The following is a 27292-nucleotide window of genomic DNA, read 5'->3' on the forward strand; positions in this document are numbered from 1 at the left end:
GGGTTACCCGAGCTGGGAGGAGCTGGCGAAGAGATTGCAGAGATTTGCTCTCTCGGGCTGCTGGTTCTCACTTTCCACCAGCGGCCACCGGAGACGGCAGAGCAGCTGCAGCCACCCCACAGCCCCTGCCTGCACCCGCGCCATGCTCCCCCTAGATGCTCCCGGGCTCCAGGCCCGCCCCCTGCCCCGGCCCGGCCTGCACGGAGCCCCGCTGAAATAGCAGGGACTGCCCCCTGCCTCCCCCTCCCCCGCCGGCCATGGTGCAGAAATCCCGCAACGGAGGGCTGTACCCAGCCCCTGGCAGCGAGAAGAAGCTGAAGGTGGGCTTCGTGGGGCTCGATCCGGGTGCCCCGGACTCCAGCCGGGATGGGGCACTGCTCATCGTGGGGTCGGAGAGCACCAAGCGAGGCAGCATCCTCAGCAAACCCCGCTCGGGGGTCTCCGGGACGGGGAAGCCTCCCAAGCGCAACGCCTTTTACCGCAAACTGCAGAATTTCCTCTACAATGTGCTGGAGAGACCCCGCGGCTGGGCGTTCATATACCATGCCTATGTGTGAGTACCGAGTACCGTGCCTGTCCTCCGCGTGCCCGCATGCATGCACCAGACCTGTCCTCCGCGTGCCAGCATGCATGCACCAGACCTGTCCTCCGAGTGCCAGCATGCATGCACCAGACCTGATCTCCGCGTGCCCGCATGCATGCACCAGACCTGTCCTCCGCGTGCCAGCATGCATGCACCAGGCCTGTCCTCCGCGTGCCCGCATGCATGCACCAGACCTGTCCTCCGCGTGCCAGCATGCATGTACCAGACCTGTCCTCCGAGTGCCAGCATGCATGCACCATGCCTGTCCTCTGCGTGCCAGCATGCATGCACCAGACCTGTCCTCCGAGTGCCAGCATGCATGTACCAGACCTGTCCTCCGAGTGCCAGCATGCATGCACCATGCCTGTCCTCCGCGTGCCAGCATGCATGCACCAGACCTGTCCTCCGCGTCCCCGCATGCATGCACCAGACCTGTCCTCCGCGTGCCAGCATGCATGCACCATTCCCGGGTGCATGGAACGCTTTGTGCCATCTGATCCCTGCCGGCAGCCTTCCTGGGCAGCACGGTTGGCATCGGGTGGACCCTGGCGGCAGGAGAGTGCACCACCTGCCTCCTTGGGTAGATTGCTGTGTTGTGTTGTAACACTTGGTCACATCTCAGGACAAAGTTGCTTAAGGACTACTGTTGCTTAACCGGCAGGGCACCCGTGAATACCCCCCCAGGGCAGGCTTCACGTAGAGGGTGGCTGCCTGCTGCTCTTAGGAAGCCGGGAATTCAGGGGAGGTCTCATTTTCTGCAGCTTAATCGAGCAGACATTTTCTGTCTTTCGCAGTCGACGGCCTTGCCACATGCATTTCTGGTTTATTTCAGCTGGAGAGTTAGCTAGCGATGGCTCGGAGGCGAATGTGTGCATGCAATGCCTGTCTGTCTGTGCCACTCTCTTCAGATTTCCTTTCCTCAGCTTTGAGTGTTGGGGTTGTTTGCGATGCTCTGCTTGCAGTCACCATAGTAATGACGAGGGCTGACTGAAGAGACAAAGACCGGGCTGAGACTCGGGCTCCCTCCCCTCCCCCACCTTTCCCTGCTGCTCTGTGTCAGGGAATATTTGGCTCTTCTGCAGAGGCCCCTTTTCAGAGATTTCACTGACCTGAGGGTAAAAATACAGATTTCACGGAAAAGGCAGCAGCCATGAATGGGGACGGTTTGTACCGGGCTGGGTTTGTAGCAGATCTGTCAGTGCACAAAGTCAGCCAGATGTGGCAAACAAAGATCACTGTAGGGCAGGTCTTTTTATTTCAGTGCCTTTTTTTTCCTGTTAGTTCATTCATTTTCTGAGGATTCTTTCCTGCAGTTTCTGCTTAGATCTGTGGCTGTGACTGTGGTCTTACACCAGATACTGTGCGCAGGGGTCTGCAGCTCCTCCCGCTGTCCTCAGCTCACAGCAGACCCCCAGATTCTGGGCTGTGCTGGGGATCCCTGCCTTCCATTTCTCTCTGATGTCTGTGGCCTTCAGTTCTACATTGAGAGCAACCACTGAGTGCAACCACTGAGTGAAGGCTGCCTGCTCCTCTCAGCCATTTTGTGAGTGAAAGGACGTTTGAGGAGGCCTGGGAGGCAACTTCCCAGAGACTCCCTGAGGCCTCACCATCAAACCAGCTTCAGAGAATAGAATTAGCCTCTATTCATTCTCCTTGTGCTGAATACATTAAGTGCAAAACTGTATGCAAAAAACAACCTCCTTCCACATTCCTGCCATGAGAAGCCCAAGGCTGGATTTCCGACCTCTGACCTGGGCTTCTCACATGAGAGAAGAGAAAAACTTGACAACAAGCGCAGTGGGAAGAGTATCTTTCTGCATCTCTTAGATTTAATGTAGGAATGCATGCTCAGCGCAGGTTGCAAACTCAGGCAGGAGGCAGGTGAAGGAAGCATGGATTGTGAGCGAGCTGGGTATCCATGCCTTTTAAGGATACACACCTGGATTCCTGCAGCGTACATAAACACCGGCTACGCTGATGAGTCTTTGCAAAAGCTGCATTATAATGTACTTCTGTTCATGGTGTGCCGTCCTTTCTGCCTCTAAGGTGCACTCGGCAAACGTAGGATAACAGGGAAGCCCCCTATATTGGCATTGGCTTTGTTGCTTGTGAATGACTGGATCAGTGAGTCACACGTACACCGCTGATACTTATTCATGTGTGCAGGGCTCCTCGCAGTGTGTGTGTGTGTGTGTGTGTGTGTGCAGACAAAGGGAAATATGAACGCAGCGTGCTGAGAGCAGGGCGCACACCCCGGGCCACGTGTGGATGGCATGACCTGTCCTGCCACTGAATGGGATCCTATGACATGAGATCCCGTACAGGGAATGGAAGAAGGGGCTTCAGGCTCTTTGCCACGGGACCTCAGAGGGCTGGAACAGTGGCCCCCGGGTGCTTTCCCAGGGTGGGTGGCCTCTCTTTACTAAGCAGTTTCCCACCCCCCAAGCCCCAGCCCTTCAAAACGTTTCTGGTTTTATTGTTGTAGATATTTGGTGCTTTACATTTTTCTTCTAGGTAAATTGAGCTACCTTGATTTTCCAGCTCACCCTACAAAACAGATGGTACTGTCATTAACCCTTTGCTGCCGGTGCACTGCTCTTTCTCGCTGGAAAATATACGTTCAATTTAATTGTCAGAGATCAGAGCCAGTAGGCTCCACGGAGAAATAACCTTACAGTTTAGATGCAGAGTAGGCCATTGAGCCTGCCCCATATTATTGCTGCAGTTGTAGTCGTGTAATTTTCCTAGTACAATTTGCATTAGGAACGGAAGAATCATCATCTTTTTTTTGGATGTCCTGTGATGATGAACTGTTTCTCTCTGGCCTACGTGGCCTTTCCTTGCCAGGAAGAAATGGTTCCAATGCAATTTTGTGGCATTGCAAGGTGATGCTCCGTTTTTGTTCCTCTCTTATGAACTGTAGTTTTCGGAGAGCTTCACACATGTGCTGAAATCAGTAGGGTGATGTCATTTGAATGCCCTCAGTCCTGGTTTGAATCATATTCTCTGAAATGAACTGGTGCGGTAACAATGATGCTGTCACTGTTAGAGAGGTGCAAGTCAGTAGCAAGCAGGTCGTATCAGCAGCTAAGCCTTTAACGTCTGCTCAAGGCCCCCAGAATGTTACAGAACTCTCAGATGAGCAATGGGCAGAGACGTCCTGGGGGTAAGGCCTGGCAAACACGATTCTGCAGAGGAGATTCCAAACCAGCCAGGATCTTGAGACATTGGAGCTTACGATGACCAGACACTACGAGACTAACACAGAGGGACCCCAAATCTTGCAAATTCTACTTTTTCATTCCTTCCCAGGCCTTCCTTACTCATGAAAGCAAAGGAAGACAGAAATTCCGTGACTGGACGAAGAGCAGGCGCATTCCCCTACTACTGCACCCTCTCCTTAATATTAGTTGTAAAGCCCTGCAGACGGTCCAGCCAGCATCCTCGTTCTCTGATTTTTCCCTGGCCTGATGAAGGCGGCTGGTCGCCTGCATTACGTTTCACCCTCAGCTTGTTCTGGGAAACAGACCGAGCGCTGTGACACAGAGGACAGCTCATGGGAATAAGTGACTCAGACCACGCACATGTTTCTTAGGAGCAGGTTGAGAATTTGGGGACAATGCCATCCTCTCCTCCCATGGCAGGATGCTGCGGAGTACCGTTACCATGGATACGTGGAAGGGACATGCTGCCCCTTCTGCTGCTCCAGAGGGATGGGATGAGCAGGGAGGCCCGAGAAGTGCTTTGCATCACAGAGGACCTGCCTAATCTGACAGGACGATCCCCTGGTGCGGCTCGGTTCCCCTGCCAGCCTCGACAGGATTCTTGCTGGCCACTCAGGTGTGGAGCACCGGCCTCTTTGTAAGATCTTAAGGGCAGGGACTTTGCAAGTCAATTGACTGGACCCTCCCTTCCGCTCCGTGTACTGATAGTCATAACCTGTGAGAATGATTTGGTGGCCAGACTTAACCCTTCTGAAGGATGAAAGAAGACTGGCAGGGTTTTATATTAGACCCGGGTGGCCAATTCTGGTCCTCAAGATCCACAAACAGGCCCGATTTTCAGGAAATCTATAACGAATATGCACACAGTGGAGGCAGTGCATGCAAATCTATCTCATGCATATTCATTTTGTATATCCTGAAAACCGGGCCTGTTTGTGCCACCCTAGAATCCGTATCCCTTACTCAGCGACAGAGAGGAGAAGCCCTGCAAGACTTTTATAGGTTTCACCAATGTCAGGAAAGCTCCAGGTGGGAGCGTTTCCTTCTTGCATTGCTAGGTACAGTAAGGGTGGTGGGGGCACAGAGGCATTTGGTGAATTGTCTTTTCTTCTGCATTCTGGGTCTGGCACCATTTGGTGTCTTGTTCCCATTGCTTGATTTCAGTGGTATGCGGTGACATTTAGAGCAGAGGATCCAGTCTCGCTCCCTCTGGCCCCCTCTCCCCTTCCACACATGCCGCCTGCCCTCCCCACCCCAGTCTACAGCAGACTTGCTATCTTCCTCTCCCCAAGAGATAAAAAATACACATGGAACCCATATGGCATTTGGCCTGTTGTAACCAGAGGCGTAGCGAGGGTCTCTGGCACCCAGGGGCCAATGCATTTGTGTTGCCTCCCTGGCACCGCCCCCCCCCCCAAATCCTCCTTGTAGAAATGCTTAACGGCAAGAATAGAATAGAAACTAATAGAAACCCCATAAAAGAAATGAACTTAAAAAGTTGCCATACTGGGTCAGACCGAGGGTCCATCAAGCCCAGCATCCTGTTTCCAACAGTGGCCAAACCAGGCCATAGGAACCTGGCAAGTACCCAAACACTAAGAAGATCTCATGCTACTGAAGCCAGATATAGCAGTCGTTATTTCCTAAGTCAACCTCACTAATAGCAATTTATGGATTTCTCCTTCAGGAACTTGTCCAAACCTTTTTTATCCTTTTTGGATAAGCTAACTGTCTTAAGCACAACCTCTGGAAATGAATTCCAGAGCTTAATTATGCATTGAGTGAAAAAGAACGTTTTTCAATTTGTTTTAAATGTGCTACTTGCTAACTTCATGGAGTGCCCCCTAGTCTTTCTACTATCCGAAAGAGTAAATAACCAATTCACATCTACCCGTTCTAGACCTCTCATGATTTTAAACATCTCTATCATATCCCCCCTCAGCCGTCTCTTCTCCAAGCTGAACAGCCCTAACCTCTTTAGTCTTTCCTCATAGGGGAGCTGTTCCATCACCTTTATCATTTTGGTTGCCCTTCTCTGTACCTTCTCCATCACAACTATATCTTTTTTGAGATGCGGCAACCAGAATTGTACACAGTATTCACGGTGCAGTCTCACCATGGAGCGATACAGAGGCATTATGACATTTTCCGTTCTATTCACCATTCCCTTCCTAATAATTCCTAACATTCTGTTTGCTTTTTTGACTGCTGCAGCACACTGAGCCGACGATTTTAAAGTATTATCCACTATGATGCCTAGATCCTTTCCTGGGTGGTAGCTCCTAATATGGAACCTAACATCGTGTAACTATAGCAAGGGTTATTTTTTCCTATATGCAACACCTTTCACTTATCCACATTAAATTTCATCTGCCATTTGGATGCCCAGTCTTCCAGTCTTGCAAGGTCCTCCTGCAATTTATCACAATCCGCTTGTGATTTAACTACTCTGAATAATTTTGTATCATCTGCAAATTTGATTATCTCACTCGTCGTATTCCTTTTCAGATCATTTATAAATATTGAAAAGCACCGGTCCAAGTACAGATCCCTGAGGCACTCCACTGTTTACCCTTTTTCACTGAGAAAATTGACCATTTAATTCTACTCTCTGTTTCCTGTCTTTTTACCAGTTTGTAATCCATAGAAGTATATTGACTGTTATCCCATGACTTTTCAATTTTTTTAGAAGCCTCTCATGGGGGACTTTGTCAAACTGACAGACTGCTACGAACAGTCTATGGGGCAAAAGCTTCCCTGCCCGCAGACAGGCCTACAACCTTCCCTCTTCCCTCCATGGTACTGCAAGCAAACAAAACATTCTCTGATAAAGAATAAGACCAAGAGCCAAGGATTGTGATGTTAAATTTTTTAATTCTTCCACACTTCACTGCAGCCTCAATACAGGACACTGCCTGCCCCCTCACCAAATATAGAATAACTGACAACAAATTAGAAAGAGAGATTTGGAGACAAAAGCTGAATAGGAAACCCCAAAAAGCCAGACTCTACCTGCATTATAACACCAGAGATATAATATAGAAATATTCAGATGCACATTTCCCAAAAATGACAGAAAAAATCGAATTCTACTAATTCCCATCTCAGAGAAACAGAAGCAATAGCAGTATCACTCCCCTACCCTCCCAGTCCCCAAGAGTCGTGCTCCCCATCCTTTCTCCCCTCCCAGCCAGACTCATATGCAATGCAATAATGCAAAAAAAATCAAACAAAAAATACGCCCCCAGAAACATCACCATTCCTCATAAAACAAAATCAAGGAATATAAATCCATCATAATATAAACCATACTAATAAAAGACAATATTTCAAAACAGATGATGAATAGAGTATCTAATAAATAATAAAGAAAAAAAAACAACTTTAAACATTTCCTAAAAATTAAATATTTCAGAATACCAGACAAATCAAATAGCATCTAATAATTAAAACTAATAAGGACAAAAATGTTCCTCTTGCCATACCTGGGAATTTTGCATTTCCAGTCACCCTGAGATTGTTCTGGATTAGTGGAGGGGGAGGGGAGCACGAGGGCAAGAAAGGAGGGGAACACACACATTTTCTCTTCTCTCTCTTATCCACACACATGTTCATTCACACATACGCACCCTTTTGTCCTCTCCTTCTCACTCCCCTCTTCCACTTCCTCAGTCCACCTTCCCCCTTTCCTTCCCTTTCACTCACCTCAGTCACTCACCCTCTCCCCTTCCCTCTCACTCACTCAACCCCCTTCCCTACTCTCACCTCCCTTCTCTCCCAGCCACTCATCCCCTCCCCTTCCCTCTCAGTCATTCAATCCTCCCTTCCCCTCACTCTCTTCCCTTCTTTCTGTCACTCACCAACCTCCCTCCTCTCTCAGTCACTCAACACCCTCACCCCTTTTCTCCCCTTCCCTTTTTCTTCCCCTTCCCATATCTCACTCTCACCCCCTTCCCTTCCCTCACTAATACCCCTTTCCTCTCAGTCACAACCTGCTGTATGTCTCACCTGTCTCCCAGTGGTTCTAGTGTTCATTCTGATGGCTAAGTGCAGGAAGTTCACTGGTAGGTCATCATTTGGGCTACTACTAGGCATCTAGTGCATAGCTCCCTTTCTTTCATATGCACATGCTCTTAAACACATGCAAACTCCCTGTCTCTCATATGCACACCTGCACATACGTTTCCTCTCTCTCATACACACATGCTCTCACACATATACACAAGTTCCCTCTTTCTCATACACACAGGCTGTCACATAAAAACTCCCTCTCTCTCTCTCATATGCATAGGCTCTTACACACACACGCACACTCCCTCTCTCTAATACACACATGCTCCCTCTCTTATGTACACATACACAATTGTCCCTCTCCCTTATATGCACAAGTTTTCACAGATATGAAAGCTCCATCTCTCTCATACACACACCTGCATGCACATGCTCTCTCTCTCTCTCTCATACACACATGCTCTCTCTCTTCTCACACTTACACATAAACTCCCTCTTTCTCATGCACAAGGATCTCATACACATGCCTAGTCCCTCTTTCTCATTCCCATAGGCTCTCATAAACACTCCATCTCTCTCATATGTATAGGCTCTCGCATACATGCTCCCTATCTCTCTCATACACATGCCCTCACTCACATACACACAAATTCCCCCTCTCTCGTATACACACTCATACACTCCAGACAGGTTCCCATTCACACATACACTCCAGTCAAGCTCCCATTCACAATTACAAGCCAAGTCAGGCTCCCATTCACATACATCACACACCCCAGTCAGGCTCCCATTCACATACACCTACACTCAATTTGGCTCCCATTCACACCTACACCCCAGTCAGGTTCCCATTCACATACACATTCCCCAGTCAGGCTCTAATTCATTCACATTCACACATATACCATCAGGAGCAGACTGGGGAGCCAGTTTTGCTTCTCTTCCTTGTGTGCTGTCCCCTGCGCTACTCTATTCTCCCAAGGCTAGAACTTTCTCTATGCTGATCTTGTGCATTGCGAGATCAGCATAGAGCATGTGCTAGCTGCACATGTTTTGGATACCACACACCAGCACAGAGAAGGATTGAGAGAATGGGCATCCTCCTAGTGAGCCTCTTCTTCTTCTGCCACCAGTGGGATGGGGTCCACCGGCGGTCTCTTCTTTTCTACCCCAGACCTCCTCTTCTTGGCTGCTGGTGGAATGGGGGCCACCTGCAGGTTCCTGTTCTCAGCCGTGGACCTCCTCTTCTTCTTGGCCACTGCTCCCCCATGTGTTGCCTTGTGCAGTTGCATGGTGTGCACACCCGTAGTGCTGGGCCTGGCCACTTGCAATCTCATCTGGGCCTGCTTCTGCAACAGGGCTCAGAATTTTCAGGCCCAATAACTGGGGGCCTTGGCCACCCCTGCTCCCCCTCGCTATGCCACTTGTAACATGTAATGGGTGTGGCTTGGCCCTCAGAAATCCAAGAATAAACAATTACAATATAGTAACCTCCCAAAGCAAAAACAGCACTAACTGCCAGCACGCAAACTACAACCCTACCTATGAAAAAGCAATGTTGAAAATATTACATCAGGTTCTAAAACATCAATATACCTCCTATTTAGAAAACAAAACAAGCCGGGCTGCCTAAAACATCTGTAAAATAAAAAAAAAAATACATGTATCTAAAAATATTTTACAAAAGCCACATAAAACTACATAAGTCCCTTCTTCAGATGTCAGATCAGAGACATTCACATCTAAAAACAGGTCCTATATTCTCTCAATAACTCATGTAAAGTATTTTTGGATAATACTTACATAGCACCAATAAAAGCTATCACAGCTTGCCCAGTTTAGCCCAAGAAACAAATCTACCATATCAACACAACTCTAACTCCTAGAACTCAAACAGCAACAACCCTACCCAGGAAAGAGCAGCAGTGCAAATATTACATCAGGTCCTAGAAGTCCAACACCTCCTATTGAAAACAGAACAAGATGGACTGCTATAGACCCCTACACAAAAACTATACACTAGCAGAATCCCTCATCATGATAACACATACAGAAAACAGACAGACCCGTATGAAAGGCAGAATAAGAGACCAACAAACAATAAAATAAAGAAAAAGAAAACAATCATAACAGGAAAACCATACTAATAAAAAGAACAAATATTTCAAAATAACTAAACAGAGCTTCTATTAATAAAAACCTCATAAAACTGTTTATAAATATTCCAAAACACCAATATAATATTTCAAAACAGCAGACACATTAGACAACATCTATTAATGAAATAATAAGAATTAAAAAAATCTCTCCATATCTGGGTTGAAAGGTGGGCTGAGTGGTGGTATATTATGTCACAGAACACACAATCTTGTAAAAGCAAAACTTAGCTAACTAAATATGGTAAAAATTGGTAGAAAATTGTATAATCAGCAAATATAATATCAAAGTGAATATCAGTAATAAACACACAGTATCACAATAAGCATTACATAGATTAATCAAGGCAATAGTTATTACAATAACATCGACAGAAATAAAGAAAAGAGTCTATACAGGAAATATTTTCCTCATAGGCCTTCCTTTCTATGAGATAACATCTTCTCAAAATAATGAAAGGCTTTACGAGCTCAGGATCTCCACAAACCAGTTGCTAGCTCTTTGTCCATGGGTATTCATAGAAACATAGAAACATAGAAATGACGGCAGAAGAAGACCAAACGGCCCATCCAGTCTGCCCAGCAAGCTTCACACATTTTTTCTCTCATACTTATCTGTTTCTTTTAGCTCTTGGTTCTATTTCCCTTCCTCCCCCACCATTAATATAGAGAGCAGTGATGGAGCTGCATCCAAGTGAAATATCAAGCTTGATTAGTTAGGGGGTAGTAGGGGTAGTAACCGCCGCAATAAGCAAGCTACACCCATGCTTATTTGTTTTAACCCAGACTATGTTATACAGCCCTTATTGGTTGTTTTTCTTCTCCCCTGCCGTTGAAGCAGAGAGCTATGCTGGATATGCATCTAAAGTGAAGTATCAGGCACATTTGGTTTGGGGTAGTAACCGCCGTAACAAGCCAGCTACTCCCCGCTTTGTGAGTGTGAATCCTTTTTTCTTCTCCCCTGCCGTTGAAGCTATGCTGGGTATGCGTGAAGTATCAGTTTTTCTTTTCCCCTGCCGTTGGAGCAGAGAGCTATGCTGGATGTGCATCGAAAGTGAAGTATCAGGCACATTTGGTTTGGGGTAGTAACCGCCGTAACAAGCCAGCTACTCCCAGCTTTGTGAGTGCAAATCCTTTTTTCCACATTTCCTCTTGCTGTTGAAGCTTAGAGTGATGTTGGAGTCACAGTAACCATGTGTATGTTTATTGAATAAGGGTATTGTGTCCAGGCAGTAGCCATCATTCTGGCGAGTCACCCACTCTTCATTGGCGGCCTCTTGACTTTATGGATCCACAGTGTTTATCCCACGCACCTTTGAAGTCCTTCACAGTTCTGGTCTTCACCACTTCCTCCGGAAGGGCATTCCAGGCATCCACCACCCTCTCCGTGAAGAAATACTTCCTGACATTGGTTCTGAATCTTCCTCCCTGGAGCTTCAAATCGTGACCCCTGGTTCTGCTGATTTTTTTCTTATGGTAAAGGTTTGTCGTTGCCTTTGGATCATTAAAACCTTTCAAGTATCTGAAAGTCTGTATCATATCTCCTCTGCTCCTCCTTTCCTCCAGGGTGTACATATTTAGATTCTTCAATCATATGCAGTTTCTTATATTCTCATTTTCTCTGGTTTTAATTCAGCGTCTGCAAGTGCTAGGTGTTCTGACTTGCACTTATAACTCTGATAATAACCAGCCATAGCTCATTAAGTTACAATAAGATTTATGGCCCAGCTATGAACATAAGAACATAAGAAAATGCCATACTAGGTCAGACCAAGGATCCATCAAGCCCAGCATCCTGTTTCCAACAGTGGCCAATCCAGGCCATAAGAACCTGGCAAGTACCCAAAAGCTAAGTCCATTCCATGTTACCGTTGCTAGTAATAGCAGTGGTTATTATCTAAGTCAACTTAATTAATAGTAGGTAATGGACTTCTCCTCCAAGAACTTATCCAATCCTTTTTTAAACACAGCTATACTAACTGCCACATCCTCTGGCAACAAATTCCAGAATTTAATTGTGCGTTGAGTAAAAAAGAACTTTCTCCGATTAGTTTTAAATGTGCCCCATGCTAACTTCATGGAGTGCCCCCTTGTCTTTCTACTATCCAAAAGAGTAAATAACCGATTCACATCTACCCGTTCTAGACCTCTCATGATTTTAAACACCTCTATCATATCCCCCCTCAGCCGTCTCTTCTCCAAGCTGAAAAGTCCTAACCTCTTTAGTCTTTCCTCATAGGGGAGCTGTTCCATTCCCCTTACCATTTTGGTAGCCCTTCTCTGTACCTTCTCCATCGCAATTATATTTTTTTTGAGATGCAGCGACCAGAATTGTACACAGAATTCAAGGTGCGGTCTCACCATGGAGCGATACAGAGGCATTATGACATTTTCCGTTTTATTCAACATTCCCTTTCTAATAATTCCCAACATTCTGTTTGCTTTTTTGACTGCTGCAGCACACTGAACCGACGATTTCAATGTGTTATCCACTATGACGCCTAGATCTCTTTCTTGGGTTGTAGCACCTAATATGGAACCCAACATTGTGTAATTATAGCATGGGTTATTTTTCCCTATATGCATCACCTTGCACTTATCCACATTAAATTTCATCTGCCATTTGGATGCCCAATTTTCCAGTCTCACAAGGTCTTCCTGCAATTTATCACAATCTGCTTGTGATTTAACTACTCTGAACAATTTTGTGTCATCTGCAAATTTGATTATCTCACTTGTCGTATTTCTTTCCAGATCATTTATAAATATATTGAAAAGTAAGGGTCCCAATACAGATCCCTGAGGCACTCCACTGTCCACTCCCTTCCACTGAGAAAATTGTCCATTTAATCCTACTCTCTGTTTCCTGTCTTTTAGCCAGTTTGCAATCCACGAAAGGACATCTGCACCTATCCCATGACTTTTTACTTTTCCTAGAAGTAGGAGATGAGGTTGGGATAAACGTGACTCTTGCTACTCATTAGGGAGGTAGAGGGAGGCGTGACGCCATTGATCGGAATGGGTTTGGCTTACCCCTGCCTGATCCAATGTATAAAGTTGGGGTGGTGCTTGCCACTCTATAGTGACGCCTGTGAACTGGGGATTCACTGAATCTCTTGAAGGCCCTGACTGCATGCCACTGCTCAATATAGAATAAGAACTGGAGCACAAGTATCTGTAAATGCAATAGAAATGTGCATCCATCCATCCCACCTGTAGGAGAATGGGACTGTCTGTGTGTGCAACAAGGACTCCCTCAAGTGTGCTGTGCAGTTTGTAGATTTTTTTTAACAGACGGGTGTCTGGAACAAGGATATTCTTGTTTGTTTAAGGCCTTGAGGGAGAGCTGAGAAGCTTTTGCTGCCAGATGGATAAATGAGCCTGGTGCAGATCTCAGCGCCCACAGCCAGCGTGGCACCCTTGGATCTGGCCATGAGTAGAGGGACGGCTGGGCCTCTGCAGCCTTCTTGTTTCCTGAATGACACATTTCCAGTCCTATGCCCATCACGTGATCCTCTTTGGATTCTGTTTGTATTAAATATTAAAAGGTTGTGAAGGTACTTCTGTCAGTAATAGAAAAGAAATTCTCATGGAGGTGCAGCAGCCTGGTCAGCATGAACAGTGGGAAAGTGAGAGATTCTTCAGAGCCTCGGTTTCTGGGGGACTGAAGTACTGCTGGCTTTCAAACCCTTTGCTAATTTTTACAAATAGCAAATGGGCTGGTGCTGCAGAGTTACCGCACCCCTGATTCTTCCTGGTGAGAGAATGAGAGCACCGGCTTCCCTTCCTCAAGAAATCTGCGTCTTCTTGGAAGCAGAGTGAATGAAAGCTCTGCTTCTGTTTATTCTGGCTCACAGCAAAATTCCCAGCAACATCAGGCAATGACATTTCCTTCTCCTGTTGGGTGAGATTGACACAGATTTCCCTGTTGGGATGGGAATCGGGAAAAGTGCTCAGAGACGACTGAGGAGCTGCTTGGCAGTCTTGGATCTCAGACTGCTTTTGGGTGCCATCTGGCACAGGCAGAGCTGCCTTTCCCCTAGAGATATAAAACCAGCGTGAAAGTGAATCTGTCTCTTCATCCGTGCAGTAGGACAACCTGTCTCAAAACACTTCTGCCTACACCTTGAAGACCGGTGAATCATCGGGATGCGCAGGGCTAAAATGCAGTCCTGCTAGTCAGGGAACGTTTGCCAGCAGCTGGTCTGTTTCAAGGAGGCCTTCTCAGCAAAAGGCTATGTCCGCTCCTGGTTTTCAAACTCCTATCCTAATCTAATCTGCTCCTTATTGGGCTCTGGCAGCATTACATAAACACCAGGAAGGTTTTACCAGGTCCTGCTTTTGACTGCCAGACCAAGGAATTGTGGGATTTGTAGTCCTATGAGCTAGGGTTATCAAATGACTGCATCCCTATTCTGAGCTTTATAGCAGGGGTGGCCAACTCCAAACCTCAAGAGCCACAAACAGGCCTGATTCTCAGGATACCCCTTATGAATATGCATGAGAGAGATTTGCCTGGACTGCTGCCACTGTATGCAAATCTGTTCCACACATATCCTGAAAATCTGACTGGCTGGGTGTGTCCTGAGGAGTGGGTTGAGAACATTGCACTAGACAGAGTGGGCTGTAAATCCCAAGATGCTTTAGTGTGGGAGACATAATAAGATTTAAAGATCCTGTCCTCAGTATATTAGAACAGAGTTCTTTAACTAGAAAAAAAGGTTGAAAACTAGCCAAGAAGAGGCTCTGCAATGTGATTTCCTTTCTCCATTCCCTTTCACGATTTCAGAGGTTGAGTTTTTCTCTGTTTATTTCTTTCATTGCTGTGTACACCCTCTTCCTCAGTTTCACAGTTGTTCTTGAATTGTATTTTGAATTTTATTAAGAAAATGGATGCTTTAAATAAGAAGTTGTGCTTTCCTTCTTATCAAATACAAGTCAATTAAAGCCCAGAAATGCCACAGGTTCTGGCTGGGCCCACCTGATCAATGTGCAGGGACTGGCTGGCATATCTCTTGCCTAATGTTAAAGCAATACCACTAATGCAGGGACGGGCAATTCCAGTCCTCAAGGGCCACAATCCTTAATGAATATGGAAATAGGTTTGCCTACTATTGAGGCAGTGTGCATGCAAATCACTGTCATGCATATTCTGACTGGTTTATGGCCCTCAAGGATGGCGTTACGCATCCCTGAACTAATAAGAAGGGCTATCAGGTGACTCCAGGTCATCAGGGACAGGTTGGGCCAGCCCTAGTTTTGCTCCATTACATCCATGGAGTTAAGTTATATCCTTTTCTTAGAGAAACTAACGCAGGGGTGAGCAACTCCAATCCTCAAATGCAGGTTTAGTTTTCAGGATATCTATCAGGAATATGAAAGAGATATATCTGCATACAATGGAAGCGATGCATGCAAATTGATCTCATCAGTATGCATGGTGGATATCCTGAAAACCAGACCTGTTTGTGGCTCTCGAGGACTGGAATTGCCCACCCCTGAACTAGTGCTACAAGTCCATAAATGTGATGGGGTAAATATTGAACTGGGATCAGCTTATTCCTGATGACTTGGTAACCCCACTACAGGGTACTGTAATGGCAAATATGAGCCACCCAACCTGGCCCTTCCTGTTGCTCTGATTTCTGATCCAAAAATGCTAAGGGACTTCTCCCAGCTGCCAGTTGTAGAAGCTTGAAAACCTGTGGAATATCACTTATCCACCTCAGCTTCTGTTAACTTCTTTTTTAGTTCTTCAGCATCATGGACTGATGAGCTCGCAAGTTGAAAACTATGTTATGATTTAACTCGGAGCTGCACCCCTGCTAGCTTCAGTCGCCGACACCAGCCCTCCCAGTGCTCGCTGCTCTAGACTCCAAAGTGATGCCTGGATGGGAGAGGAGAGGAATGGCTGAGAAGGGCAAATGATTTTAAAGAAAGGAAAGGCGTGGGGGGAGAGACTGCGATAGAATTCATGATCCCAGCCCTCCCTTCTTTCCTCTTCACTGAGTGTGCATGGAAGTTAATGGAAAACCCAAAAAGAGAAAGTGATAATTGCACGACGACCTCAAAAAGCGGGTTTTATGACTCCATTAGCAGATGTGTGCATTCTCGGTGTCTTCTACTTGCTCTGAAGAGGGTGGAGGAATGGGGGTAGGTGTCTGTATGTGTGGGGGGGGGGGGGTGTGAGGGAGCGTGTGTTCGTTATGGGGCTGGTGTGAGTGGTATTAAGGGTGAATTGGGGAGGGTATGCAGGCACGTGGGTGGCTCTGTGTGTGTGTGTGTGCACTCTCCCAACTCTGTATATGTGTGTTTGGGGCAGGGAGTTGTTTGTATGTGCTGTGAGGTTGGTTGTGAGTGATTGGTGTGTGTCGAGGAATGATTGAGTGGCTGGGAGTGTGGTGTTTGTGTGTGACTGGGAGTGGGGTACGTATGAGTAGGGGTGTGGGGGTTGTACAGGAATGACTGAGGATGTGGATAGAAGCAGTGCCCTTCCCTCTTGCACACTCCACTTTCTCCTTCCTCCTTTTCCTCCTGTGTGGGTGTGTGTGTGTGTGTGGGCAGGGGTGTGTATGTATTGTGAATTAGAGTAGGGTGTGTGTTGGGAAGGGAATGGTGTGAAATGAGTTGGCTGGGGAAGATCATGCCCCTCCCGCCTCACTGATGTGTAAGAATGAGTCTGTGGGGGGGTGGGAGGAAGTGGAGGTTGGTGGTGTGAGGGGGAGGTGTGTGTGGGGGGGAGGTGTTGGCATGGATGGTTGGGTGTGTAAGGAGGTGTGCACGTATGGGAGAGTAGGGGGTGAAGCGATGGGTGTGTGGTGGAGGAGAAGGAAGTACTGGTGGGTGTGTCGTGGGGATTTGCATGCTCCGCCCCACATCGCTCTCTCTCACTACCCCTCTCCTCCAGCCCCTCTCACGCGCACAGTACACCCTCAGCCCCCCTCCTCACTATCACACTATTCCCCTTTCATCTCTGGCTTTCTTCTGTCCCCTCCTCCTCCTCTTCCCATCTCAGGCTCTGAGATGATCTTCTTACAGCCGGTGGGGCCTGGGAGCCCCTCTCAGCCCTTCTGCTGCCTGCCATCTCTTCTCTCTGTCTTCTGTGCTGGTGGAGTCCGGGACCCTCACCATCCTGTCCCCCTGTTATGCCAGCTCTGCACTTTATCTTGCACTGGTGCTGCTCCCCAGGCCTCAGCTCTTCTGCTGCTGCTGCATCTGCTGCTTTCGGGTTTTTGTTTTTGTTTTTTGTGCTGTTGGGGCCTGGGAACCCCCCACTAGCTCTTATACTGTTCTTTTATTTTTATTTCCTTTGCGGACTCTTCTGCTGCCTGTGCCACTGTTCCTCCTTCTCTGTTGTGCTGGTGGGGACACCACTGCTGCACTCGTTGGCCTCATGGTGCAGACTTCGGTGCTCCTCCCTCACTGCCTTTATCCCACAGGTCCATGAGATCATTAGAACATAAGATACGCCATTCTGGGTCAGACCGAGGGTCCATCAAGCCCAGCATCCTGTGTCCAACAGTGGCCAAGCCAGGACACAAGCACCTGGCAGGATGCCAGGGGGGTCGAGCTGCTCATCCCATTATATTATACATGCACAGATGTAATGCAATGGGCATCCGGAGCCTCTAATAGTTTTATAATATAGAGAGATATGGCATCCCTTGGTAGATAAAACAATATATTTGGTTTGGAAATGCTCAATGACCTGGTAACCCCACTACAGGGAATAGTAACAGAATAGCCGATGGCTCCTCCTCTCTGCTCACTGATTCTGGTTTGCACTACTAAGGACACCGTCCTACAGGATATCGCTCCTTATCCAAGCTGGGTTATCCACCCTCACTGGTTATCCACCATCCCAGGTAGATGAGCTCACAGATTCACAACTAATTTATCTATTAATATGGCATCCCTTGGCAGACAAAACCATGTATTTCGGTTGGAAATTAGATCGTCTTCATAATTAATGACACTTTCTATTACTTGCGGAAACAAAGAGAACTTGGCTAACAATTAGCAGAGGCTGAAATGGAACTTTTTTCTTTAATTGAATTAGCAGAAAATCCATTCCGTCGCATTGAGAATCAGCAAACGTGCGCCCTCTCGGCTTCTGCGCTGCAGCCTTATGCCAGTTAGCTGAGGCGCTGTCCTGGCGATGTCACTCCCTGCACCCAGGGCTGGCTGTGCCCTCACGGCTCCTGGGTTTGCAATGGGCTCTCTAAGCTTGCCTGGATGCATGAAGGGAAGGGGATTCTGACCACACTGTTTGGATTAAAGCCACAGAAAGTCACGTCTGGATCACTTAACAGTAAAACCAAAACCAGCAGAGGAAAAAGCAAAGCCTGTGAACGCGAAAGTAACAAACATTTCTCCTAGTCGGTGTCCTCTCTTACGACTGCAAGATTCACTGCTTTATTAATATCAAGCGTGCACTCTGAAAGCTACAGGTTGCAAGGAAGAATTAAACTGTTTTTCACTGGCAGATTACTGTCAACCTCTCCCCCCCTCACAATTTCACTGTTTTACGTTCTCCCTTTGTGCTCTCTCATTCAGTCCCTGACACACACAATTGGTTGCAAACCTGTGAGCTCGTGTATCTATTTATTTACGATTTATTTACACATTTTTATATACCGTCATTCGGTGTAGATTCCATCATAACGGTTTACAGCATTTGTATAAGAATAGCTAATCCAAGTTCACTTCCTATTACAATACATTAAATACATAAAAGTGATAAAAACGCATAAAAAGTAATCAACGTTAAGATATATGTAAAATATTAAGAACAGATAAAACATTTCAAAGTTAAAATAAGAGGTTATCAGATGGTATATGGTAGATATTATTGGCGTAATTAAAAGTTATAAGAACAGGTAATAGTTATCAATGATAAGATATGTATAAAATATAATGACGGATAAAACTTTTCAATGATAAAAGTAAAAGTAACAAATAATGTATAATATATATTAAGGGTATATATCAATTAACATCAGCGTATGCCTTCCTGAACAGCCATGTTTTAACCTCCTTAAAGATTTTTATGTTTTGCTGTTGGCGAGTTTCAACAGGTAGTGAGTTCCATAATTTTGCACTGGCAAGTGAGATTGCTCTATCTCTTACTTATATTAATTAAGCAGTTTTTATTGAGGGAATAGATAATAAGCCTTGATTGGCTGAGCGTAAATTACGCTGTGGTGTGTGTATTTTTATGGCAGTATTGAGCCAGTCCGTTTTTCCTCCATAGATGATTTTGTGAGTGATTGTTAATACTTTGTATTCTACTCTATATTTTATAGGAAGCCAGTGGAGTGATATCAGAACTGCAAGTAATGTGTTTGTGCTTTTTTGTTTCTGTAAGGATTGTCGCTGCTGAGTTTTGAAGAAATTGCAAAGGACGTATTGTGGATAATGGTAATCCTAGAAGAACGGCGTTACAGTAGTCGAGATTAGCAAAAATAAGGAGTTGAAGAATAGTTCTGAAGTCATTTTGGTCTAAGAATGGCTTTAATCGTTTTAGGATTAATAATTTATAATATCCTTCTTTGATTTTTGTTGAGTATGTGTCTTGCAGTTTAATTTATTGTCAATGATAAATCCCAAGTCATGGACATGTTGTATTGGATGTATTATCGTTTGCTTGCCCTCCAAAATCAAAGGTGGTAAAGGATCATTGGATGTTTTTCTCTCCAATACTATAATTTCTGTTTTAGACATGTTCAGTATGAGTTTCGTATGAGATAGAAGTTGTTTAATGTAGGATAAATACATGGCAGTTTTTTTTGTATGTAGATTCAATGGAATCGATGATCGGAATGAGAATTTGCATATCATCTGCATAAATAAAGTGAACTAAACCAAGACCAGACAGTAAATGGCAGAGAAGCAACATATGAATATTAAATAACGTGGCAGAAAGAGCTGAGGCTTGTGGGACTCCTGTGTTAAGTTGTATTTTTTCTGATGGCGAATTATTGATTTTTACTTGAAATGTTTGGTTAGTTAGATATGAGGAAAACCATTGCAGGGTTGTTGTTATAATGCATTCTGTTCCTATTCCCTATAAGGAGGCTACCAGGTCATTAAGCATTTCCTAACCAAATATTTGGGGGGGGTTTTCTGCCAAGGGATGCCATATTAATACATAAATTTGTCCTGAAACTCTGAGGTCACCTGTCCAGGATGGCGACCTGAAAACGCCATGATAAAATCAGTCTGAACTGGAAGGATTTTGCTGCACGCCCTGCTGCTCCTCGCACTGTTCAGCTCCACCTTGAAGAGAGCATGAGGTTGAGTTGCTGACAGGGCCGATTCCTCCATTAGGGCAAACTAGGCACTGGCCTAGAGCGCCAAGATTTTGGGGAGCAGCAAAATCCTGCCAGTCTGATGTCTTAGAGGAGTGCAGTACCACAGCCAATACCATCAAGGAAGGAAGTGCCCTGCTGGAATCACTGCCACTGGGGGAGGGAGAGTGAGTGAACGAAGGTTCACCTAGGGCACCAAATATGCTTGCACTGGTCCTGCCCGTTGACCCCAAGTGTCCCCTTTCACTACCAGGGTGGGTATCCCTGTGATTAAGCAATGGATAATGGGAAAGAGATGTTTTAGCACTGGTGTCCCCGCCCCCATGGCATTTTGACTTACATTCAGTACCGACTACAGGAAAGTAAGGGAAGCAGCCATTGGAAACCAGCGATGTTCAGACAAGCTGCAAGGACCCAAAGGGATTTCTCTGACCCGCAGGGCTCCGTTGAGTTTACTAATTAGTTACCCTTTGTCACTGCTTCTGGTTGTGCAGGAGATGGAAAGCACCCTGGCCCTGGGGGTTAAAAATGGGGGCGAGCAGGTCCAGCTCGTGAGCCAGGGCTGCGGATTTCCCTGAATAATCTTCCATACAGGGCTCACATTTCAGATGCTCAGAGCTTTAGCAAACTGATTTCTATTTGCCTCCTAATTATTTTTCTAATTGGATTAGTGGGAGCGATTTGAGCTGTGCTCCCTTTGCTGCAGCTAGCTGAGCAGCAGATTAATAATCATTTCTCCCATAACTGAAAGCATTTTGATTTGCCCTCTGATTAGAGCAGCGGGCAGAGTCTGGTTACGGACCTGCTGCCTGAGGCTGGCGGAGAAACGGGACTGGGTCAGCTTGTGCTGTCTTGGATGTGAGGAGGAGATTACATCGCTCTCCTTACAATCTCTCTGTTTCCCTGGGAAGGCAAGAATTCCCAGGTCGGCTCATGCACGCAGGTACCTCTACAGATTAAATACCACGCCAGTAACATGCAGTGTGCACTCCTAAAAGCTGCTCGGCGCATATACTTGTGCAGGGAACGGAGAAGGATCCCTATGGTCATGGATCATCTACATCATCTTGATCTCTGGCTTCTTCTCACAGCAATCACTGTCTCCCTTCCTGACGAGCTGATACAGTAAAGTCCGCAGGAGAGCGGGCAAACGCCCGCTCTCCCGGCGCTCACACAGGCCACTCTCCTGTGCGCGTGATTCAGTATTCAAATTAGGGTCAGTGGTAAAAAGAGGGGCTAGGGACCCTAGCGCGTCCCTAGCGCCTCTTTTTGGACAGGAGCGACGGCTTTCAGCGGGTTTGACAGCAGACGTTCAATTTTGCCGGCATCGGTTCTCAAACCCGCTGACAGCCACGGGTTCGGAAACCGGACGCCGGCAAAATTGAGCGTCCGGTTTTCAACCCACGAGCTGTGGGCCGACTTCAAATTTTATTTTTTTTTAAACTTTTTGTATCTTTCAGGACCTCCGACTTAATATCACCATGATATTAAGTCAGAGGGTGCACAGAAAAGCAGTTTTTACTGCTTTTCTGTGCACTTTCCCGGTGCCTGGAGAAATTAGCGTCTACCTTTGGGTAGGCGCTAATTTCTGAAAGTAAAATGTGTGGCTTGGCTGCACATTTTACTTACTGAATAGCGCGGGAATACCTAATAGTGCCATCAACATGCATTTGCATGTTGTGGGCACTATTAGGTTCAGGGGGGTTGGATGCACATTTTCGACCCCTTACTGAACAAGGGATAACGCTAGCGCATCGAAAAGCGCGTGTAATGATCGCGGGTTAACAGTGCACTACATCGGAGTGCACTGTACTGTATCAGCCTGTGAGTGAGGAAAAGAAATGTCTGAGCTACCAGTCAAAATGAGATTAGGCACTTACAGTTTTACATATAGACAAGCTGAGATAAATACTCAAGAGATAGGTCTAATATTTGTCTGCAGTGAAACTTGGTCCAAGTTGAGAATCCCACTGTGGTAAGTTAGCGATAGCGGCTTAGGAACAGCCAGAAGGAATAAGGAGGCAGCTTCTGGCTGTTTCTTTTAAATGCGATTTATTTACAGTGAAAGAAAAGTCAAACAAATGCAGCTCACCTTAAGTTCAGGTAGCACACAGACATCGCCCAGAGCAGATCTTTGATAGAAATAGGTTCCTATCTGTTCCCCAGGGCCGCCCTAACTCTTCTACGTGCTGAGATCTTTTTCACTGGTGAGGGGCTCCTGCCTTCACCCATGATTCCTTGTGGGTCTGGATCTTAAGGAAGCCCGGGTGAGACAGCTGTGCCCTGTCCCTAAAGATAGTCTGAGGGAGTTTCTGGTGGACTCCCTCATACCCACCATTGACTCTTTATCAGCACTCTGTATGCAGGGATAAGCGATTAAGCACAGCTTTCTATTTATGCACCTTCAGGTGTCAGCACAGCATCCTGTGTGCATGTTCACATGTGAGGACAACTGCCTGTGAGTCAGCACAGCTTACTGTGTGCATGTTCACATGTGAGCACAACTGCCTGTGAGTGTATGTCAAGGTGTCAGCACAGCTTCCTGTGTGCATGTTCACATGTGAGCACAACTGCCTGTGAGTGTATATCAAGGTGTCAGCACAGCTTCCTGTGTGCATGTTCACATGTGAGCACAACTACCAGTGAGTGTATATCAAGGTGTCAGCACAGCTTCCTGTGTGCATGTTCACATGTGAGCACAACTGCCTGTGACTGTATATCAAGGTGTCAGCACAGCTTCCTGTGTGCATGTTCACATGTGAGCACAACTGCCTGTGAGTGTATATCAAGGTGTCAGCACAGCTTCCTGTGTGCATGTTCACATGTGGGCACAACTGCCTGTGAGTGTATATCAAGGTGTCAGCACAGCTTCCTGTGTGCATGTTCACATGTGAGCACAAACTCATCCTTCAAAAATTGGAAGAAGGATCCATCTGAAGAAAATAAGATAAAACATAAGCATTGTCAAGTTAAGTGTAAAACATTGATAAGACAGGCAAAGAGAGAATTTGAAATGAAGTTAACCATAGAGGCAAAAACTCATAATAAAAACTTTTTAAAATATATGCAAAGCAAGAAACCTGTGAGGGAGTCGGTTGGACCATTACATGACCGAGGGGTTAAAGGGGCTCTTAGGGACGATAAGGCCATTACAGAAAGACTAAATGAATTCTTTGCTTCCGTGTTTACTAATGAGGATGTTGGGGAGATACCAATTCCAGAGATGGTTTTCAGGAGTGATGACTCAGACGAACTGAACGAAATCACTGTGAACCTGGAAGATGTAATAGGCCAGATTGACAAACTAAAGAGTAGCAAATCACCTGGACCGGATGGTATGCATCCTAGGGTACTAAAGGAACTCAAAAATGAAAATTCTGATCTATTAGTTAAAATTTGTAACCTATCATTAAAATCATCCATTATACCTGAAGACTGGAGGGTGGCCAATGTAACCCCAATATTTAAAAAAGGCTCCAGGGGCGATCCGGGTAACTATAGACCAGTGAGCATAACTTCAGTGCCGGGAAAAATAGTGGAAACTATTCTCAAGATCAAAATCGTAGAGCATATAGAAAGACATGATTTAATGGAAAACAGTCAAAATGGATTTACCCAAGGGAAGTCTTGCCTAACAAATCTGCTTCATTTTTTTGAAGGGGTTAATAAACATGTGGATAAAGGTGAACCGGTAGATGTAGTGTATTTGGATTTTCAGAAGGCGTTTGACAAAGCCTCATGAGAGGCTTCTATGAAAACTAAAAAGTCATGGGATAGGAGGCAATGTCCTTTCGTGGATTACAAACTGGTTAAAAGACAGGAAACAGAGAGTAAGACTAAATGGTCAATTTTCTCAGTGGAAAAAGGTAAACAGTGGAGTGCCTCAGGGATCTGTACTTAGACTGGTGTTTTTCAATATATATATATATAAATGATCTGGAAAGGAATACGACGAGTGGTGTTATCAAATTTGTGGATGATACAAAATTATTCAGAGTAGTTAAATCACAAGCAGACTGTGATACATTACAGGAGGACCTTGTGAGACTGGAAAATTGGGCATCCAAATGGCAGATGAAATTTAATGTGGACAAGTGCAAGGTGTTGCATATAGGGAAAAATAACCCCTGCAGTAGTTACACGATGTTAGGTTCCATATTAGGAGTTACCACCCAGGAAAACGATCTAGGCATCATAGTGGATAATACTTTAAAATCGTCAGCTCAGTGTGCTGCGGCAGTCAAAAAAGCAAACAGAATGTTAGAAATTATTAGGAAGGGAATGGTTAATAAAACGGAAAATGTCATAATGCCTCTATAACGCTCCATGGTGGGACCACACCATGAATACTGTGTACAATTCTGTTCGCCGCATCTCAAAAAAGATATAGTTGCGATGGAGAAGGTACAGAGAAGGGCAACCAAAATGATAAAGGGGATGGAACAGCTCCCCTATGAGGAAAGGCTGAAGAGGATAGGGCTGTTCAGCTTGGAGAAGAGACGGCTGAGGGGGGATATGATAGAGGTCTTTAAGATCATGAGAGGTCTTGAACAAGTAGATGTGACTCGGTTATTTACACTTTTGAATAATAGATGGACTAGGGAGCATTCCATGAAGTTAGCAAGTAGCACATTTAAGACTAATCGGAGAAAATTCTTTTTCACTCAATGCACAATAAAGCTCTGGAATTTGTTGCCAGAGGATGTGGTTAGTGCAGTTAGTGTAGCTGGGTTCAAAAAAGTTTTGGATAAGTTCTTGGAGGAGAAGTCCATTAACAGCTATTAATCAAGTATACTTAGAGAATAGGGATGTGAATCGTTTTAGGACGATTAAAATTATCGTCCGATAATTTTAATATCGTCTTAAACCGTTATGGAACACAATACAATACAGATTCTAACGATTTATCGTTATAAATCGTTAGAATCGTGAGCCGGCACACTAAAACCCCCTAAAACCCACCCCCGACCCTTTAAATTAAATCCCCCACCCTCCCGAACCCCCCCCCAAATAACTTAAATAACCTGCGGGTCCAGCGGCGGTCCGGAACGGCAGCGGTCCGGAACGGGCTCCTGCTCCTGCATCTTGTCGTCTTCGGCCGGCGCCATTTTCCAAAATGGCGCCGAAAAATGGCGGCGGCCATAGACGAAAAAGATTGGACGGCAGGAGGTCCTTCCGGACCCCCGCTGGACTTTTGGCAAGTCTCGTGGGGGTCAGGAGGCCCCCCACAAGCTGGCCAAAAGTTCCTGGAGGTCCAGCGGGGGTCAGGGAGCGATTTCCCGCCGCGAATCGTTTTCGTACGGAAAATGGCGCCGGCAGGAGATCGACTGCAGGAGGTCGTTCAGCGAGGCGCCGGAACCCTCGCTGAACGACCTCCTGCAGTCGATCTCCTGCCGGCGCCATTTTCCGTACGAAAACGATTCGCGGCGGGAAATCGCTCCCTGACCCCCGCTGGACCTCCAGGAACTTTTGGCCAGCTTGTGGGGGGCCTCCTGACCCCCACGAGACTTGCCAAAAGTCCAGCGGGGGTCCGGAAGGACCTCCTGCCGTCCAATCTTTTTCGTCTATGGCCGCCGCCATTTTTCGGCGCCATTTTGGAAAATGGCGCCGGCCGAAGACGACAAGATGCAGGAGCAGGAGCCCATTCCGGACCGCTGCCGTTCCGGACCGCCGCTGGACCCGCAGGTTATTTAAGTTATTTGGGGGGGGGTTCGGGAGGGTGGGGGATTTAATTTAAAGGGTCAGGGGTGGGTTTTAGGGGGTTTTAATGTGCCGGTTTTTCGATTTTTCGATTTTTTAACGATTTTTCACGATTTTTCACGATATTTTACCCCCCCAAACGGCAACAATACGATTCCCTCCCCCTCCCAGCCGAAATCGATCGTTAAGACGATCGAGGACACGATTCACATCCCTATTAGAGAATAGCCATTGCTATTAATTGCATCAGTAGCATGGGATGTTCTTAGTGTTTGGATAATTGCCAGGTTCTTATGGCCTGGTTTGGCCTCTGTTGGAAACAGGATGCTGGGCTTGATGGACCCTTGGTCTGACCCAGCATGGCAACTTCTTATGTTCTTATGTTATTATCAAGGTGTCAGCACAGCTTCCTATGTGCATGTTCACATGTGAGTACAACTGCCTGTGAGTGTATATCAAGGTGTCAGCACAGCATCCTGTGTGCATGTTCACATGTGAGCACAACTGCCTGTGAGTGTATGTCAAGGTGTCAGCACAGCTTCCTGTGTGCATGTTCACATGTGAGCACAACTGCCCGTGAGTGTATGTCAAGGTGTCAGCACAGCTTCATGTGTGCATGTTCACATGTGAGCACAAATGCCCGTGAGTGTATGTCAAGGTGTCAGCATAGCTTCCTGTGAGCATGTTCACATGTAAGCACAACTGCCTGTGAGTGTATGTCAAGGTGTCAGCACAGCTTCCTGTGTGCATGTTCACATGTGAGCACAACTGCCTGTGAGTGTATGTCAAGGTGTCAGCACAGCTTCCTGTGTGCATGTTCACATGTGAGCACAACTGCCCGTGAGTGTATGTCAAGGTGTCAGCACAGCTTCATGTGTGCATGTTCACATGTGAGCACAAATGCCCGTGAGTGTATGTCAAGGTGTCAGCATAGCTTCCTGTGAGCATGTTCACATGTAAGCACAACTGCCTGTGAGTGTATGTCAAGGTGTCAGCACAGCTTCCTGTGTGCATGTTCACATGTGAGCACAACTGCCTGTGAGTGTATATCAAGGTGTCAGCACAGCTTCCTGTGTGCATGTTCAGGCAGGGGTGGTTCTCTAATGAGGCAGAGTGAGGCAGCCGCTTCAGCTGGCAGAATTTTGGGGCAGCAAAAAATGCCCCTCCCCCCCAAAAAAAATGTCCCTGCAGCATTTGCCTCATCTCAATGCCTCACAAAACTAGAGCGGCATGAGCATCCCACGTCACCGCAGCACGCAGGCTCACCTTTTTGTTCTGACTCGTGCTGCATCTATAGGTGAAGCTTCA

General features: G+C 46.3%; 1 protein-coding gene across 4 annotated transcripts in view; it reads left to right on the plus strand.

Moving 5' to 3' along the window:
- The first annotated feature begins 257 nt into the window (after positions 1-257).
- The window catches only part of KCNQ2 (potassium voltage-gated channel subfamily Q member 2), a 114664-nt gene continuing 87629 nt past the window's right edge, over positions 258-27292 (plus strand). For all 4 annotated transcript variants that reach the window (XM_029612805.1, XM_029612806.1, XM_029612809.1 and 1 more), the window contains exon 1: positions 258-553. In XM_029612805.1, the coding sequence (XP_029468665.1) occupies positions 258-553 (296 nt within the window). The remainder of the gene's footprint in view (positions 554-27292) is intronic.

This window comes from Rhinatrema bivittatum, chromosome 8 (assembly GCF_901001135.1).
Source record: "Rhinatrema bivittatum chromosome 8, aRhiBiv1.1, whole genome shotgun sequence".
Classification (NCBI taxonomy): domain Eukaryota; kingdom Metazoa; phylum Chordata; class Amphibia; order Gymnophiona; family Rhinatrematidae; genus Rhinatrema; species Rhinatrema bivittatum.